This window comes from Sarcophilus harrisii, chromosome 6 (genome assembly GCF_902635505.1).
Source record: "Sarcophilus harrisii chromosome 6, mSarHar1.11, whole genome shotgun sequence".
In the NCBI taxonomy this organism is placed as follows: Eukaryota; Metazoa; Chordata; class Mammalia; order Dasyuromorphia; family Dasyuridae; genus Sarcophilus; species Sarcophilus harrisii.
Window position 1 is genome coordinate 231,044,827 of NC_045431.1, and position 18,706 is coordinate 231,063,532.

An 18,706-nucleotide genomic window follows, 5' to 3' on the forward strand; every position below is an offset into this window, starting at 1 on the left:
TGACTGAGGGAAGTGGTTACCGAAACTGGAGAAAATGAATGTACTGCATGGTCACTGAACTCAAGGAACAGCAAAGTTGAAGATGAGGAGGAGGAGGAGGAGGAGATTATAAACAGACAACTGCCTGGAGGAGGGGGGAGGGGCAAGAGAGACCTAAGTTCATGCTTTGCCTCTGGCCACATGACCACTGGCAAGTCCTTGAACTTCCCTGACCTCTCAATTCCAGTGCCTTCCTTCTGTTAATTATTTCCTACTCGCTCTGTATACAGTCTGATACATTTGTTTACTTGATGCTTACTCTATTACATTGTAAACTCTTTTCCGTCTTGGATGGCTTCCTTCGTTTCTTTGTATCCCCAGGGAATACACAGAGCCTTAGTAGTTGGTCAGTGATAACCGATTGGTCAGCAGTTCTTAAACTGTGGGTCACAGCCTCATATGGGGTCACTATTAAATGTGGGGGCTGCAAAATGTTGATTTATTATCAGCCAGTGTTTGATTTGTGTAACTCTTTTACACACCTCTGTACTCAGTTTGCACAAAAGTTTCTTGGTGTAAAGGGATTATGAGTGGAAAAAGCTTAAGAAGTCCCAGACTAGACAAAGTTCAGCTACTAGAAGCTGAAGAGGAGTTGCCTCTCTGTATATTAGAGGAAATTTCCACACTGGGACCCATCAGTTTTTCCAAACTGATTTAATGATAGTTCTAGAGTCCTTTTCCCCTTCAAAGGAAAAATGAATACGAAGAATTTTTTTATTTAGTTATTTTTTAGCAGAGCAGAACAATTTTATTATTTCCTCTCCATCAGTTGTCTTTCCATTGATATGGATGAGAAAGGCTCCATTCTTTTTTTTTTTTAATTTATTATAGCTTTTTATTTACAAGCTATATGCATGGGTAATTTTTCAGCATTGACAATTGCCAAACCTTTTGTTCCAATTTTTCTCCTCTTTCCCCCCACCCCTTCCCCCAGATGGTAGGTTGACCAATACATGTTAAATATGTTAAAGTATAAGTTAAATACAAAATAAGTCTACATGTCCAAACAGTTATTTTGCTGCACAAAAAGAATCAGACTCTGAAATAGCATACAATTAGACTGTGCATCAAAAATGCAGACGGACAAAAATAGAGGGACTGGGAATTCTATGTAATGGTTCATAGTCATTTCCCAGAGTTCTTTCATTGCTGGTTCAGTTCATTACTGTCCCATTGGAAATGATTTGGTTGATCTCATTGCTGAGGACGGCCAGGTCCATCAGAAATGATCCTCATATAGTATTGTTGTTGAAGTATGTAATGATCTCCTGGTCCTGCTCGTTTCACTCAGCATCAGTTCGTGTAAGTCTCTCCAGGCCTTTCTGAAATCATCGCTGGTCATTTCTTATGGAACAATAATATTCCATAACATTCATGAATATGAAGAATTTAGAGAAACATGGAAAAATTTATCTAAACTGATGCAAAGGAAGAAAGGAAAAACAGGAAAAAATACATTCAGTGCCTACAATAATACAAACAAGACCACAGAATTCAGATTAAAAGTAGTGACCAGGGTTGGTTCTGGAGGATTGAGAACAAAGCACATTTTCTTCCTTTCTGTTAAGAAGTAGCAAAAACCTGCATGTGCTTCCAGTCACAGTTACCATGTTGGGTGGTGTTTTTGAGTTGTTTTTGAAGAAAAAGCTCTATGGAGGAGAGGTAGGGAGCTTTGCTTATTGGCAGGGAGTTGTATTAAAACTTGTCTATAATTTGTCTATAATACATAAAGGAACATTGAAATCTGGTATTAGGAACAAGCATTTATTAAGCACCAACTGTGTTGTAGTACTGTGCTAAGCTCCTTAGAGATATTATCACATTGGATCCTGGGAGAGAAGTGTTGATATCATTTACATTTGAGAGTTGAAGAAACTGAGTCCAAGTAGTTTAAGTGCCTTGTTCCAGTGCTGAAGACTGGATTTGAATTCAAGCCTTCCTGATTCTGGGTCAGTGCTCTATCCACTGGGGTCACATGGTTGCAATAATATTTGAACAACCTCCTATAAATGTTTCTCTGACTCTGGTCAAGGCATTTAGCATCTCTGGGCCTAAATTTCTCATCTGTGAAATGAGAGGGTTTTCCTCTGTGATCTCTAGTCCCTCTCAGAGCTAAAGCATCTAGGTGCAAAGTGGGACTCGACTCGGGAAGAGTTCATAACTAGTCTTGGACCTTACTATCTGTGTAACCCTGGACTAAGAACATTTACCCTCTCTGTTATCTCAGTTTCCTTATCTATAACATGGGGATAATAACAATATCTACTTTTCCCCATGGGGATAATAATAATACTTACTTTCCCCTCATACTCCAGGGATTTTTGAGGATAAAATAATTTAATATAAATTAAAGACTACATATATGCTAGCTTTATGAAGATGGTCATCATCATCATCATCATCATCATCATTATCATTATTAAACTCTTGGTCCTCAAACCATAAGTATCCATTGGCGGGGCACAAAAGAGGTGGGATTGTCAAAACTTCAGGGCTGTGGGTTTGAATTTAAGGCTGCTCCCCTTGTTTTTATCCCCTTTTTAGTCTGTTCTGCTACATGCTCAGGAACTGAGTGGAGTCTTCTTGGCCATGAACTCTATGACCTGGACTGGGGGCATGTTTGAGGGCAACCTTTCCTTGTACCCTGGCCAACCACTGGGCCTTGATGTCTCTGAGTAACTTCCTACTTAGCCTAGGCTGCTTCGTGCCTACTCTGCCTCCAACCCCATGTCTCTCATGGCTTCAGGCAACCCCAAGACCGGCTTGGGATAGAAATGGCATTTCCTCTTGGCCAAGATACAACTGTTTTTGTCATTGATGTTCTTAGAGTTTCCTCCAGAAATGGCCAGGGTTTACTGGCTTCAAGGGTAATAAGAAACTGATTCCTATCCCCCAGTCATTCCCAACCCTGCCTGCTTCATCACTCATCCCTCTCCCCTTCCTTCTTTGTTCCTTTCCCCCATCCCCTTTTCCCCTGTCCCTAGAACAGAATGACTGAGAACCTGAAGGCCTGCTTGGCTCATACCCAGGCTTCCATGGGGGAGATGGTGACTGTGAAGACAGAGGTCTGCTCACCCCGACAGGACCAAGAATATGGCCAGCCCTGGTAAGGCATCTTCTCTCCTCATGCTGCCAGAGAGGGCATTTGGGGTAGTATCTGGGTTGGGGTTCATTTCACTTATAAGGAAAAAAGCCTCAAGTCATAAGAATCATTGGATTTGAGAGATTACAAAAGGGACCTTCAGACATAGAATACGGAATTTCCATGAGTACCTAGAATATAGATTTTCTTTTCAAATTTTATTTTTGCTAATTTCTAAGCATTTAATTTTTTTCTTCCTCTTCGCTGGAACTTGTAACATGTGCATAATCAAGCAAAACAAATTCCTGAATTAGCCAAGACCAGAAATGCAGGTCTTATTCTTTGTCTTGAGTCCATCCACTTCTTTGTCAGTAAGCAAGGCGCAAGCTCCATGATTTGTCCCCTTAGAGTAGTGGTTCATCCAAATTGCATTAGTCAGGGTTCTTAAGTTTCTCCAAGTTCTTTGTTTTTGTGATGTTGTTATTGACTACATTGTTCTTCTGGTTCTGATCTGAGTGACCAGTTCATATGGAGTTCATAAGAATCTCCACATTTCTCTGAAACCATACTCTTTGACATGGGACAATTTCTTGTGGGACAATAGTATTCGGTTATATTTTTAATTTATTCACTGTTTCCCCAGTTTAATCGACCATCCCCTGATTTCCAGATTAAATTTGGTTTGGTTTGACACTACAAAAAGAGCTTCTATTAAAAAAAAAAACCTTGCTACATTTAACTCTTTCTTTGATCTCTTTGAGATATTAGCCAAATAGTTGTATCCATTCAAACATAGAAGGTCAGAGTTGGAAGGGCCCTTAGGACCTAGAACATGGGATCAGAACTAGATGGAACCTTAGAACATAAAATTTAAGAAGTAGATGGTACCTATTAGAACAGAATGGACATAAGAAAAGTGCTTATAGAATGCTAGAGATGACTTGGTCCTTGGAAGACAGAACAAAGAAGGTCAGAGTCAGAAGGGCCCTTAGAATGTAAAACATGGAGTTTCAGAACTAGGTGGGATCTTAAAACATAAAAAGTAAGGAATGGATGATACATATTCAAGCAGAATAGACTTAAGAAGAGAGCATATAGAATGTTAGAGATGTCTTGGTCCTTAGATGACAGAACATAGAAAGTCAGAGCTAAAAAGAGTCTGAGAAAATTGCACCTAGAATTTTACAAACAAAAAGATATTAGAACATAGAATGTTAATGCTAGAGAGATCACAACATCATAGATTGAGATCTAGAAGAGATTTTAGAAATCATGTTGTTCATACTCTCCCTCTCCTAATTTTTTTTAAATCAAGAAAAGGCCCAGAGGAGCTACAGGGAATACCCTAAGATCAAAGAGCTCCCAGAACACATTGAAAGAGCCAAGTCTTGAACCCATTCTCCCAAATCTTCCCATACTGCCTTAATATTTATATTTGTCCAATTTTGCACTGAGGCTATATAGAGGATTATTATTAGCTTAAAGATCTAGGCAGTCCTTGATCAAGCAAGGGACATTTATGGTAGGCGGGGCACACAGGACCTGCCTTATCAATAGATGGGGTGGGTCTAGCTTGATTAACTGGGTAATTAAAGGTGATGGGGAAGCTAGGCTGAGACCTAGAGGGGGTGGATGCAGGGGGAATGTCCTTCTAGGATAGCCATCCCAGCCTCTAGCTTCTCTCACTATCCTTAGTGCTTGGCCCAACCAAGTTTCTCCTCTCTGTTTCCTTGTCTCCTTGCCTGACCTTCCCAGCTCCGGAAGGCCTGACCCTTCATCCATGGAAGTGGAACCCAAGAAACCGAAGGGGAAGCGAGAGCTGATCATGACCAAGAGTTTCCAGCAAGTAGACTTCTGGTGTAAGTGGGGCCTGGGCTGGTATTCCCTGCTCCCTTTCTATGAGTTTTCCTCCAGCCCACTGGGGAAGGAGGTTAGGAGGGACCTCAAGTTTGGAACAGGATGACATGCTCAAGTAAGTTCTTAGAGACCCTAGAAGATTATAGTGAGATGGTAGTCATTGATAATTACTATTAGAACATAGAACCTTAGAATCTTAGGAGATAGGAGAAGAGAGACTCAGAACTGAGGAACTGAAGAGTTCCCAACTCCTCCTCTGGGCCTGAACATTTGGAGGGATTGAGTGGGGCCAGAGACCATGTCAAGGAGACAATCTGGAATCATGGTCAACAGGCTTCCTTCCATGCGTTCTCAAGCAATGGGAAGCACAAGCCACCCCGTTCTACCTACAAGTGAGCCCAGTCTTCCATATGCAGAGTGATGATAGAAAAAGTCAATCAATCACTTATTCAACAAGTATTTATTACGTGCTCACTATGTGCAGACACTGGCCTAAGTCAAGGGATACAAATAAAATCAAGAAAGCAATCCCTGCCCTCTTGGAGCATACAATCTAATGGGAGAAACAAGATGTAAAGAATCATGACCTTACAAGGTGTTTTCAAAATAAATAGGCAGTAATCACAGAGGGAAGACATTAGCAGTAAGAGGAGAAAAGACATCAGAAAAGAAAAGGTGAAAGGGACCATTCAACTCTAGCTTTATACAATGTTTTAATTACAAATACAATGGTTTAATTACAAAACCACATGTTTTTTAGCTGATCTCAAATGGCATGAATTCAGAATCTTGGAATTGCCTTCCTTTAAATGTAAAAGAGAGAATATTAGAGCGTAGAAGAGGCCTTAGAACACAGAATATGAGAGCTAGAAGGAACCTTGAAAACTTAATTACAAATTAATTAGAGGTAAAAGGAACCCCAAGGGCTTTTAGTCAAACCTGTCATTGTTCAATTGTTTTTTAGTCATGTCTGACTCTTTGTGACCCCATTTGGGGCTTTCTTGGCAAAGCTCCTTGCCATTTTCTTTTCCAGCTCAATTTACAGATGAGGAAACTAAGGCAAACAGGATAAAATGAATTGCTCAGGGTCACACAGCTAGTAAGTATCTGAGGCCAGATTTGAACTCAAGAAAATAAATCTTTCTGACTCCAGATTTAGTCCTCTCTGCACTATGGCACCACCCTAGCTGCCCTATGAACCCATCATAGCTGGCACAAGGAACTGTATTATAAAGTACCAGAGAAGTGGTCCTCTAGACTTAGCTTGATGGCCATCACTGAATGGGGAGCTCCCTACATCCTATGGCAGCACTTTTGGGTAGCTGCAATTATGAAGAAGATTTTCCTGACAACAGGCTTAAATTTGCCTCTTGGAAACTTATACCTATTGCTCCTAATAAAAGAGTCCAAGCATGGCAAGTCTGCTCTCTCCTGTATCTAATAACCTTTTAAATGTCAGACAACAGGAACCATGTCTCTGCTTGGGCTTTTTCTCCTTCAGTGGATTGGTTAACTGCCACATGTTTCTTTAGCTGATCTCAAATGGCATGAATTCAGAATCTTGGAATGGCCTTCCTTTAAATGTAAAAGAGAGAATATTAGAGCTTAGAAGAGGCCTTAGAACACAGAATATGAGAGCTAGAAGGAACCTTGAAAAATGAAATGTCAGCACTGGCAGGGATCTTAGAACCAAAAATGTCAGAGCAAGGAGGGACCTTAGAAAATAGAGTGTCAGAACTGGAAGAAACCTTAGAACACAGAATTTGAGAGCAGAAAGGGATTTTGGAAAATGGAATGTTAGAGCTAGAAGGAAATTCAAAACCTAGAATATTAGAGCTTAGAAGAGGCCCTCAAACACAGAATATGAGTCTTAGAACCAAGAATATTAGACCCTGGAGGGATCTTAGAACATAGAATGTCATAGCTAAAAAGGATCTTAGAACATGGAATATCAGAGCTGGAAGAAATCTTAGAACTCAGAATATGAAAACTAGACGAACCTTGGGAAATAGAATGTCAGAGCTGGAAGGAATTTTAGAGCACAGAATATCAGAGCTAGAAGAATCCTTAGGATACAGGATTTGAGAGCAGGAAGGGACTTTGGGAAATGGAATGTTAGAACTGGAAGGAAATTCAGAACATAGAATATTAGAGCTAGAAGAATAGAACACAGCATATGAGAGTGAGGAGGGGGTCTTAGAACCAAGAACATTAGAGCTTGGAGGGATCTTAGAGCATAGAATGTCATAACTGGAAAGAGTCTTAGAACATAGAATATCAAAGCCAGAAGAAGCCTTAGAACACAGAATATGGGAGCTCGAAGGCACCTTGAAAAATGAAATGTCAGGGCTGGAAGGGGTCTTAGAGCCAAGAATATTAGAGCCAGGAGGGACCATGGAACATAGAATGTCAGAGCTGGAAGGGACCTGATGATAAAGAATCTCAGAGCTAGAGGAGAGCATAATGGGAAGACCCATAGATCTATCAAGAATTGGTTTATTTATTATTATTTGTTAAAATCCCTCCTCTTTCTGTCCCCTTTGAAAAGAGAAAACCAAAACCAAAATCTTTGTAATGAACGTGTATAGCAAGCAGACACATTCTCTCAATGACCACCTCCACAAAATGTGCTTTCCCACCTAGGCTCTGGGTCTCTCACCTCTCCGTCAGGAGCTAGGCGACATATTTAATTAGGAATTCTTAGAATCGTGGTTGCCCGTTGTTTAATACAACTTTATTTAGTACCTACTATATATATGCCATAGGCCAGGTGCTGGGGATACAAATAATAAGAAAGAACCAATCCCTGCCCTCAAGTTCCTGACTCTAATGGGGTAGAGAGCAATTGTTTCTAGAAATGCCTACAAACTAACTGCAAATAAATACAATGTAATTGAGTGTGCTGTGGATTGGGTGGGAGGGAACTAGGGCTTGGGAATGCCTTCTTATGGAAGATGATCTCATTCACAGATCATAAATTTAGAGTTGGAAGGAACCTGGGACATTGAGTTCAACCTTCTCATTTTATAGATGAAGAAACTGAGGTCCAGTGAGGTTACCCAGAATCCCAAAGAAAGAAACTGGGACAGTTGGGATCTGAATTTACCCCAATACCAGCTTTAGAGTAAATCCAACTCTTTGATTTAAACAATACCACCACCAACAACAAAAAAAAAATAATAACTAATATTGCTATGGTACCTACTATGTGCTAGGCCCTGTGCTTAAGGATTTTTACAAATATTCTATCCTTTGATCTTCATAACAATCCTGGGAGGATGGAGGCTATTATTCCTATTTTACAGAGGAGGAAAAGGAGACAGGCAGAGGTTAAGTGTCTTATCCAGGGTCCCACAGGTAGTAAGTGTCAGGTGTGAAATTGCACTCTACTGTGCTACCTCCCATCCCCAATTGTTTGGTCCCTGCCGTTCCTCCCTTGGCAGCCAGGTGAAGCCATGGAGAAGTGTCCTCTGTAAAAGCTAATTCCCTCCTTCTACCTTCTGCCCCTGCAGTCTGTGAGTCCTGCCAAGAATACTTTGTGGATGAATGCCCCAACCATGGCCCCCCCGTGTTTGTGTCCGATACGCCCGTGCCCATGGGCATCCCTGACCGAGCGGCCCTCACCATCCCGCCTGGCATGGAGGTGGTCAAGGAGGCCAGTGGGCAGAATGACGTTCGCTGCATGAATGAGGTCATCCCGAAGGGGCACATCTTCGGGCCGTACGAAGGGCAGATCTCGACACAGGATAAATCGGCCGGCTTCTTCTCCTGGTTGGTGAGTCTTCCCTCTGCTGCTCACATGGGGCCTCCCAGGGGTATTCAGTGCCAGAAAGCCTAGGTTTCAGCTCATAGACCCTTCCTCCATAACATAAGAGATGTGAGTGGTAGTAAATCCTACTGTGCCCACAGAGGTCCACGGTGGCTAAGGAGCTCACCCTGCAGTAGGAGAATTCATTAGCAAACATGGTGGTAGATTGGCAAAGATGCTGGGTTTGGATTTAAGGGCCCTGGGTTCAAATCCAGATTTATCACCTCTGTGACAACTTATTTGACCTCTTTCTGCCTCAGTTTCCATATTTGTAAAATGAGGGGGTTAGATTCATTGATCTCTAAGGTCCCTCTTAGCTCATAATACAGACCTGCTTGGTGCAAACAAAATGGCTTTAGGACCAAAAATGTCAGAGTCGGATAGATATGCTACAGCCCTCTGCATTTCCTCTTTCTTGCATGCTTTCTGGGATGCAAGATGCCTAAAGCAGGAGGATGTAGTGGACCCTCTGCAGCAAATTTTCATATTTTCCTTTGGTCTCCCAATAGAAGTCTTTACCAATTGTGCCAGGAAGATGGGGCAAAAGCCTGGACATCTTAGTCAAAGAGATTAAGGGGAGATGGAGCGACTGAAGTTGATGTGGGAGAAAGGGTGGTGGGTATGGTCAGAGAGGGCAAAGCAGAGCTCCAAAAGGAGATCCCTCTGGCAGCGGTGCTCCGGTGGTGAGGAACAAAGGACCTTGGATCCGAGAATGTCAGATCTGAAAGGATCTTTAGTACATAGAAATGCCTCAGGATGTAAATGTTAGAGCTGGGCAAGCCTTAGAACATGGAATGTTAGAGCTGTGAGGATTTTGAAACAGAACATGGAAATTCAGTGATGGAGGGACCTGAGAAGATAGAATGTCAGAGCTGGGAACAACCTTAGAACACAGAATGGCAAATCTGGGATTGTCCTTAGAACACAGAGCTGGAAGAGGCCTTAAAACACAGAATATCAAAGCTAGGAGGAATCTGAGAACATAGAATATTAAAGCCAGGAATGTCCTTAGGACATGAAATATCAGTGATATGAGGGATCTTAGAACACAGAATGTCAGATCTGGGATTGTCCTTAGAACACAGAGCTAGAAGAGACCTTAGGACACAGAATATCAGAGCTAGAAGGAATCTTAGAACATAGAATGTTCAAGCCAGCATTGTCTTTAGAACATGAAATATCAGTGATAAAAGAGACCTTAGAACACAGAATATCAGAGCTGAAAGGGAGATTAGATATTATTTGAACTAGTCCCACTCCTCTTTTGTGTGCAATAGGAAATTTTCAAAAAGCTTTTTCCAGCTCTAAATTTTTGATCTTCTGATTCCAAGCCCCAGAGAGACAAGAGACTTGCCAGAATTACATTGCTGGAGAGGGGAAAGAGCCATGACTCCAGCCTAGATTTCCTGTCTACCCAGTCTGGAGCTATTCCCACGCTGTGACTTTTTCAGAACAAGGGCGTCCCCCAGGAAGCTGGAGCCAGAGTGTTGGGATGACAGAGGCAGCTCTCTTGGCTATGGGCTGGTGAATTTGGGCCTCTATTCCGTCAAGCAGCGACTGAGGCAAAAACGGCCCACTTTTGTGGCCAGTGTGGTGTCAGGGCTGACCTTGAATTCAGTACTGACAGACTTGGCTTTGAGTCCCTGCTGCCGGCTCTTGGGCAGTTTCCTTCTCTGCGCCTGAGTTTCCTCATCTGTCAAGAGAGGAGATTGGAAGCCTGGTTTTGAAACCCCTCGTGGCTCTCAATCTGTGCTCCAAGGAAACCACTAGCTCCTGTTGTTCACACTTTTGAAGTCCCATCTCCTTTTAAAGGCTGGAGTGACAGAAATGAAACAGGCCCTGCCCTCAGAGAGCTTCCTCTCTTCCCCGCAAGATGACATATCACCAGAATGGTCATTAATGTGACTCTTTAAATTTTTCAAAGCACTTTAATGTCATTCTGTGGGATCCCTTGTGAGATGGAGACTTTGGGAATGGCTGCCCTTGTTTTAAAAATGAGGAAACTGAGACTCAGAGAGATAAAGGCATTCATGATCACTTGGTTTGTAAGAGCAGAATTCGAGCCTTTGTCTCTGTAGAATCAAAGCCTGACACCTGCTTCCCAATATCAGTTGCTGGGGCAGATGAGATCATTTGGTCCAGGCCCCTTCATTTCACAGAGAAGGAAACAGGCCCAAAGGGGCTGGGTGGGGGGAAAGATTTATCTGAAGTTACCTAGCTAGCAGGGAACAGAACCCAAATTTCAACCCCATTTTTCTTCATCCAAGTCCAATCTTCTTCCCCCCATATCACAATGCTTTTCTACTTTATATGGAGACAAATATTTGAAGCTTCACCTTTGTTAATTATCAACAAGCATTTCTTTTAAAATATATTTTATTTAAAAAATAAATAGTTTTTTTTTCAGTTATACGCAGACAATTTTCTTTCCTCTTTTTTATTTGTTTCTCCAATTACATGTAAAAACAATTTTTAGCCTTCATTTTTAAAACTGAGTTCCAAATTCTCTCCCTTTCTTCCTCCCCACCCTCTTCACTGAGAAGACAAGCAAATTGATATAGGTTATACATGTATAGTCTTGCAAAATATTTCCATTTTAATCATGGTATGAAAGAAAACGTAGACAAAAATAAAGAAAGTTTAAAAACTATGCTCCAGTCTCTATTCAGATACCATCAGTTCTTTCTCTGAGGATGAAGAGCATTTTTATTTCTCCACTTGAGTATCTTATTTTTTCAATTACCTGTACATATAGTTTTCAGCATTCATTTTTATTTCTTTGTTTATTTGTTTTTGCTGAGGCAACTGGGGTTAAGTGATTTGCCCAGGGTCACACAGCTAGGAAGTGTTAAGTGTCTGAGGCCAAATTTGAACTCAGATCCTCCTGACTTCAGAGTTAGTGCTCCTTCCACTCCGCCACTTGGCTACCTCCTCAACATTCATTTTTATAAACTTTTGAGTTCCAAATTTTCCATCCTCCCTTCTTTACCATATACATCCCCAACACAATAGCATGTATCATCATTTTTAAAATATTTCCAGTCATTCAATAAGCATTTTTTTTTTTTGGTGAGGCAATTGGAGTTAAGTGACTTACTCGGGATCACACAGCCAGTAAGTATTAAATGTCTGAGATCAGATTTGAACTCGGATTCTCCTAACTTCAGTTATCTAGCTGCCCCTCAAAAAGCATTTCTTAAGCGCCTAATGGGTACCAGTCAAGCAGGGAATACAAAAACTAGCCAAAGAAAATAGTTCTTATTATCAAGGTACTTGCATTCAAATGGGGGAAGATAGTACTTGAGAGAAAGTTGAAGATTCGGGACAAGGATGCTGGAGAAAGAAAACAGGATGAGGCTCTCAGAAAGGAAAGAAAAATAAGCGGGACTGGCCTGGATCTTTCACCAAAATAAGGTGAATAAGCCCGGGAGGGCCTGACTGGTCAGGAAAAGGGGCTATGAGAGCAGTGGACTGTGCTCTCTAAGAGCTTCTCAAACGCTTACTTAATGATGATGTTGATGGTAATAATAATGTCACATTTGTGACATAGAATTGTAGGATTGTGTCAAATTGAAAGGGACCCTAGAGGTGATTGAGTCCAGCTCCCTCGTTTTACAGAGGAGGAAACTGAGTCACAGAGAGGTTGAATGCTTTAAATCCCTTTCTTTCCAACCCAGTGTGGCAAGAATTGAGAGTATCAGCCCTTCTGTTTTACACATGGCGAAATTGAAACTCAGAAAGGCAAGCAACCTGTCCAGAGTCACAAAGTCAACATGTGGCAAGCTCAGGTGTCCTGACTCTCAATCTGGAGCTCTTCCCATCATACCACAGAGTTTTCAAAACCTCAAATTTCCATAGCATCCTCAGGTCTCTTATGTGCTTTCCTTAGGACACCTTGTAAGTCAAAGAATATTATTATCCCATTTACCAGTGCTGTAAAGCGAGTCACTGAGGACCACATTACCACCAAAGCCCTGGGGAGCTGGGACACCAGTTCCAGGCTGTCTGATCCATGACCAGGAGCTAACTGGGGAATCACCAACCACATCATGATCTTTCCACAATCTCTTGTGTTATCAAGAGGAAGGACGGGAGAAGTGGAAATGATTCCCCTCCTCAGGCCTCTTCTAGGTCCAAATCAATGACCCTGTGATCTTCACTCCCCTTCACTCCCCTTGTTTCAGTTCCAGCCTCTCTCCCCCAACCTCCCATTCAGAACCTTTGCTGCCATTTTCTCCCTACCCAAAAGGCTTTGGTCAAAGGAGCATCTACTTCTACTCATAGCCATGTGGGGGAGCCTTTTAAGAGGAAAAAAGGAATAGCAAATAAGTCACACTGTCCTGTTCAAGTCAGAGATCTTCCAAGGTTCCCAGTACCCAGGCTCCTCATACCCGGTATACACTATTGTCTGGAGTTAGGCTCCAACACTGCAGTTATCTCTGAGGAAAGAGTCAAGTAAGCAAGCTTTTATTCATTTTCTGTGTGCCAGGAACTGTGCTAATTACTGGGGTTACAAAGAAAGGGGAGAAACCAATCCCTGCTCTCTAGGAGTTCAGTTGTGGAAGGGCAAATGCAAACAAGTGCGTACAAATCATTTATTCAGGGTCACTCAGAAAGTTTGAGACGAAACACATCCAGCATAGGGGAATTAAGAAAGGCTTCTTGGAGAAAGGGGAGTTTGAGCCGAGATCAGAAGGAAGCCAGAGAAGCCAGAAGGCAGGGAGGGACGAGGGAGACAATTCCAGATTTGGGAGACCCCGTCTGAAATGCAGCGTTAGAAATTGGAGTGTCTCATGTGACTGGCAGCAGGGAGACCCATATCACTGGCCCTCAGAGCAGCTGGGAGCATATTTATGAACAAAGGAGGAGAACGTCAGAACTGTTTAGAATTTGGGCTTTATACCATCCCCATCCCCATCATACAGATGGGAAAGTAGAGGGCAATTAGCTGGCAGACCAGGTTTAGGCCAGGTCAGGGGTCATACCCTATCTAAACCCTATCTAACCCTGTGATCTCTTTGCTGTCCACATAAACATCCCTTTCCCCCATTTTTCAGCTTCTTACTGTGGGAACCATAATCAGCTCGTTGATATGCCATTTGAGGCAGCTAGGTGGGGCAGTGGATAGAACTTCAGACCCGGAATCAGGCAGATCTGAATACAAATTTACCCTCTCTCAGATACTTACTAACCATATGACTCTGGGAAAATCCCTGAGTCTCTGTCTCAGTTTAATCATCTATAAAATGGGGATACCTCTCAGGGTTGTTATAAGGATCAAATAAAATAATATTGGTAGAACATTATACAGCTTTAACTGTATAAAAGCTGATTTACATTACCATCGCTGCTTCCTTGTGTACTACTCAGCTTCTCTGGGACTTCCCAGACCCAAACCCAGATCCCTCACCACCACTCCCATGATTCTTCTGCTTTTTTTTTTTTTTTTTACATCTCTAGCAGGAATTGGAGACATATTGTTATTATTATTCAGATATTTCAGTCAGAAATGATTCTACTTGGGAACTTTATTGGCAGATATTGGAGTGGCTTGCTATTTCCTACTCCGGCTCATTTTACAGATGAGGAAACTGAGGCAAACAGGGTTAAGTGACTCGTCCAAGGTCACCATTAGTGAGCTCCTTCAGATTTGAATTTAGATCTTCCTGATTCCAGGCCTAGCACTCTATCCACTGTGCCACCTGGTTGTCCGGATTGGAGATCTAGTAAAGGTTTAACAAAATGCTTTCATTCGTTCATCCGGAGAAGGGATTAGAATGTTGATGGAGCCGTGCTGGGGACTGCTTGCAGGAAAGGGCCCTGTGGAGCTGAGCCTGGGGGGTGGGGGTGGGGAGGGCTCTTCCCCCATTCTGAGTGTGAGGGGAGGCAGGAAGCACCCTCAGCTTGGCTGGTCCGGTTCTGCCCTGGTTTTGCCAGTCTCTCTCTCTCTCTGCCTTTCCAGATTGTTGATAAGAATAACCATTACAAGTCTATCGATGGGACAGATGAAACCAAAGCCAATTGGATGAGGTGAGTCCTGCTCTGTCACGGGCACCTCTTTGTCGCCCCCCAAATGAGGGAGTCAGGGAGTGGGGGGCATGGGAGGGAGCGACCATGGGAGAGAGGGCGGCAGCCTCCATCCTTTCATCTTTTCCCATGCTTTGGAAATATCTCACTCAGTGTGACTCGACTTCCTGCCGCTGCCCAGCCAAAGGGTCAGAAGAAATGACTCTGATGCCATGGGAACCCTGAGAATAGAGAGGAAATTGGCCCATGACTGGTTTTCCACAAGGGTTTCCTTGAAGGGCTACTGCCAGACAGTGGAAGCTCGGGCCTCTTGGGACCAGGGATGGGGCAGGCCCTCCACCCAGCTCTCCAGGGCCACGTGCTACTCCACTGTCCGTATCCTGCTTGGGAGGGACTGGACTCTAGGAAACTGTGGACAAGGGCAGCGGGTGGATTTCTCTGCTTACGTCCCCAAGCCTCCCAACCTTTCCTAGATCGCTTCGGTCCCCAAGAGGATGCCATCTTTGTCCTGAAACTTAGTATCCTGTGGGGTACACTGGGTTCCTCCTCTTTCATAGCATATTCGCTGTGGATGGGCCATTACTGTCAGGGCTGGGAAGCAACTAGACCAACCCCTACATTTCACAACTAAGGAAACAAAATCAACAGGTCAAGCGATATTTCTCCCCCACCCCGTTCACCCAGATACTAAATAGCAGAACTGAAATTTGAACCCAGAACCTCTGATTCCAAAACCCTTGATCTATACCTATACACACACAGGTAGCTGGGGTGGGGGTGGGGAGTAGAAAGGTGGCTCTTTGGGTAGTTATGGACTGTGTGTCAGAGCCATGTTCCCCGACAGTCTTAAGTGAATTCAAGCAGGATTCCAACCCAGGCTGAGAGATCCCCACTCACCCATGGGATGCCATAGACGCAGCCATGGTGTCTGGCACATGAGCAGTGAACTTGACCTCTCAGGCTGGGGGTAGAGCATCAGTGGCCAAAGTATACACGTGTAGACCTGTGTGTGCAGGGGAGAGGTGGACAAACTCATGTGGTCCAGCTGCTCTTTGTTCAAGGGCGTAGGGGGGTACCTAGAAGGAGAACCACTGGAGAAATGCAAGGGAGATTTGGGGGAGGGGTCAGGGATGGGCTTGACACAAATGAGATGAGACTGTTGGGGGAATTAGAAGCTCCCTGGTTTCAGGAGCACTGCTGCGGTGGAATGGCTACTGTTCCGGGCTGTCAGAATGAATAAAAATGAACTCCGGTGGGATGAATCGGTGATAAGGGTTAGGAAATCCTTCTTCAGCCTTTAAAAATGCTCCTGTTTATATGCTTTCCTGAGCATGCAAATAATCATGATGTTGATTTTTTAAGGTGTGTAAAAGCTTCATATACATATATGTGCCTACTAACCAGAATTCATAATATCTGTGTATGACTCTGTTAGGTAGATGGACATTTAGACAGAATAATGGACAGATTAGCTAGATGGTTGCATGAATGAATGGATGGTTGGATGGATGAAGAGATGGATGGATGGATGGATAGATGGATGAATGGATAGATGGATGGATGGATGGATGGATGAATGATTGGATGAATAGATATATATACATACATAGATGCATGGCTAGATCAGTGCTCACCTATATATATAATCTTATTTGGTCCTCATTACAACATGGATAAGTGCTATTGTCCCCTTCTTACAGATGAAGAATCTGAGACAGAGAAATTAAATATCTTTCCCAAGGTTACATAGCTAGGAAGTCTAAGGCAAGATTCAGACTCTGGTCTTTCTTAGTCCGCCCACTCTGCTCACCAGTTGTGTGCTCTATAATATTCCCCACAAGTGGTCAAACAGCTTTCCATCACCAAAGTGGCTCAGGACCACAGATCTTAGTTTTAGGGGCCAGGGGTCCTGTATCCAGTTCCATGGGGATGAGATGGTCCCTTTCAGAGAAACAAGGTCACTCAGAAGAGCCAGGTTGCCAAATCTCCTACACTTTCTCCTTGTACCCTCAAATGTGGCTGCGAGTGGAGATTCTTTGGAGTCATATGTAGGATCTAGAGGGGACCCTAGAGGCTATTTTATTCAACCCTCTTGTTTTACAAGAGAGAGAGAGGATGACTCACAGGATTAGGATTTTAGGTTTAGAGGGGGAAGAAGTCCCAAAATCAAGGTGAGTGATTTACCCAGCCATGCTAAATCAGAAGGGGCAAAGCCAGAGTGGAAAACCAGCTTATTTGGTCACACAGGAAGCAAGTGGCAGAACTTCTGCTTTCCAACTCATTGCTTCAACTGTGCCTGACACTTGGTAAGCGCTTAATAAATGCAGTGCCTGACTGATTCTGTGAGGAGTGAATGAGCCTATCCACCTAGTCCTCTAGAATGGTTTCTCCAGATGAACCAAGCTGTGGACTCAACATTGGTTCCCTCTTTTCACTGTTTTCCTCAATAGCCTTTCTTAGGTAGAGATCTCAGGGTTAGTAGAAGGTTCAGCAGGATTGCCCAGGAGCCTGGTCTCCATATGAGTATTCAGGAGAGGTCAGGGACTGTGAGCTTGCTGATGCCCCTTCCCCATCCACTCAGTGTCTGCTTGCCGAATGGAGCCTCCCAGATGTGGCTTAGGTTTGAGAAGTTGGTCAATGTGGACCTTGGCGCAAAAGTTCAGGCGTGCCCACATTTTACCAACGGGACATCCAACGATACCGAGTTAAGCCTCCTGCTAACTTGCCCTATCTCTGTCACCTAAAGACTTCCTTGAATTCCAGCCAGGCGGCTTCCTCCTTTGGTCGTTCCTTTCTTGGTTCTTTGGTGGGCCTCGTGTCCTTGGAAGTCATGCGTCGTTCTTGTGGCCACAGGGCTGGTGTGGGCTTGGAGCTCCCCTGAGGTGACTCCTTCGCCCTTGGGGGTGCATCGAAAGGATTCTGGCCAGATTCTTTTCTTTGGGGCCTCCAACAGATACTACATGGCCTGCATTCTTATCAGAATTCATAGACCCCCCCTTCTGCCTGTGCGCTTCTGACCATTCTCTCTTGGACTTGGTTGTCCCCTCTATCTGCTGGGGGAAGATAGAGGGGGGCTAACTTAGATAGGAATGGCGAGGAGGGCAAGAAGCCAGTTCCTGTCGGCTCCCCCTTGGGGAGCTCAGCAGTGTAGGTAGGAGCAGGACTCCCCCCCTTTCCCCACCCCTCATTGATTTCTATTTACCCAATTGTGCTTTGTGGGATATTCAACCCAAGGAACATGGCGTCCATGACTGAACGTAAGAGGAAGCCTAAATTCTCCAAGGATGAGCTGGACATTCTGGTCACTGAGGTGACCCACAATGAAGCCGTCCTGTTTGGGAGGGAGACCATGAGGCTGTCCCATGCCGACAGGGACAAGATCTGGGAAGGAATAGCTCGGAAAATCACCTCAGTCAGCCAAGTCCCCCGCTCAGTGAAGGACATTAAGCACAGATGGGATGATATGAAGAGGCGTACTAAAGACAAACTGGCCATCATGCAGAAGTCGCTGTCTGGCCCTGGCACTGGAAGCCACCCCCCTACCATTATCCTTACTGCCCATGAGAGAGCCATTGAGTCCACGTTGCACACCTCCCACTCGGTCCGTGGCTTACCAAGAGCAGATGTGAATGGCGTGGACAGTCCTTCGACTAGCTGTAAGTATCACTTCTTTAACCTGCCTTGTTCTCTCTCTCCCACTGATTCTTCCCTATTTTTTCTGGGCCTCCTGGCTCTTTCAGCCTCCTCTAGGCTTTTGTCTCTATGCCTTCTCCTTGTTTTCTCTTCATCTTTTTTTGCCTTACAATCTCTCTCTCTCTCTCTCTCTCTCTCTCTCTCTCTGTGTGTGTGTGTGTGTGTCTCTGTTTCTCTGTCTTTTTCTCTGACTCTGTCTC

The 18,706-nt window shown here is 43.7% G+C and overlaps 1 protein-coding gene across 6 annotated transcripts in view; it reads left to right on the top strand.

Moving 5' to 3' along the window:
• The window catches only part of PRDM11 (PR/SET domain 11), an 89,790-nt gene that overhangs the window by 46,120 nt on the left and 24,964 nt on the right, over positions 1-18,706 (top strand). For 4 of the 6 annotated variants that reach the window (XM_031942814.1, XM_031942817.1, XM_031942812.1 and 1 more), the window contains 4 exons: positions 3,024-3,145; positions 4,877-4,980; positions 8,491-8,753; positions 14,749-14,816. In XM_031942814.1, the coding sequence (XP_031798674.1) occupies positions 3,030-3,145; positions 4,877-4,980; positions 8,491-8,753; positions 14,749-14,816 (551 nt within the window). In that variant the 5' untranslated portion in view covers positions 3,024-3,029. The remainder of the gene's footprint in view (positions 1-3,023; positions 3,146-4,876; positions 4,981-8,490; positions 8,754-14,748; positions 14,817-18,706) is intronic. The other 2 variants (XM_031942813.1, XM_031942815.1) reach the window with 1 other exon arrangement.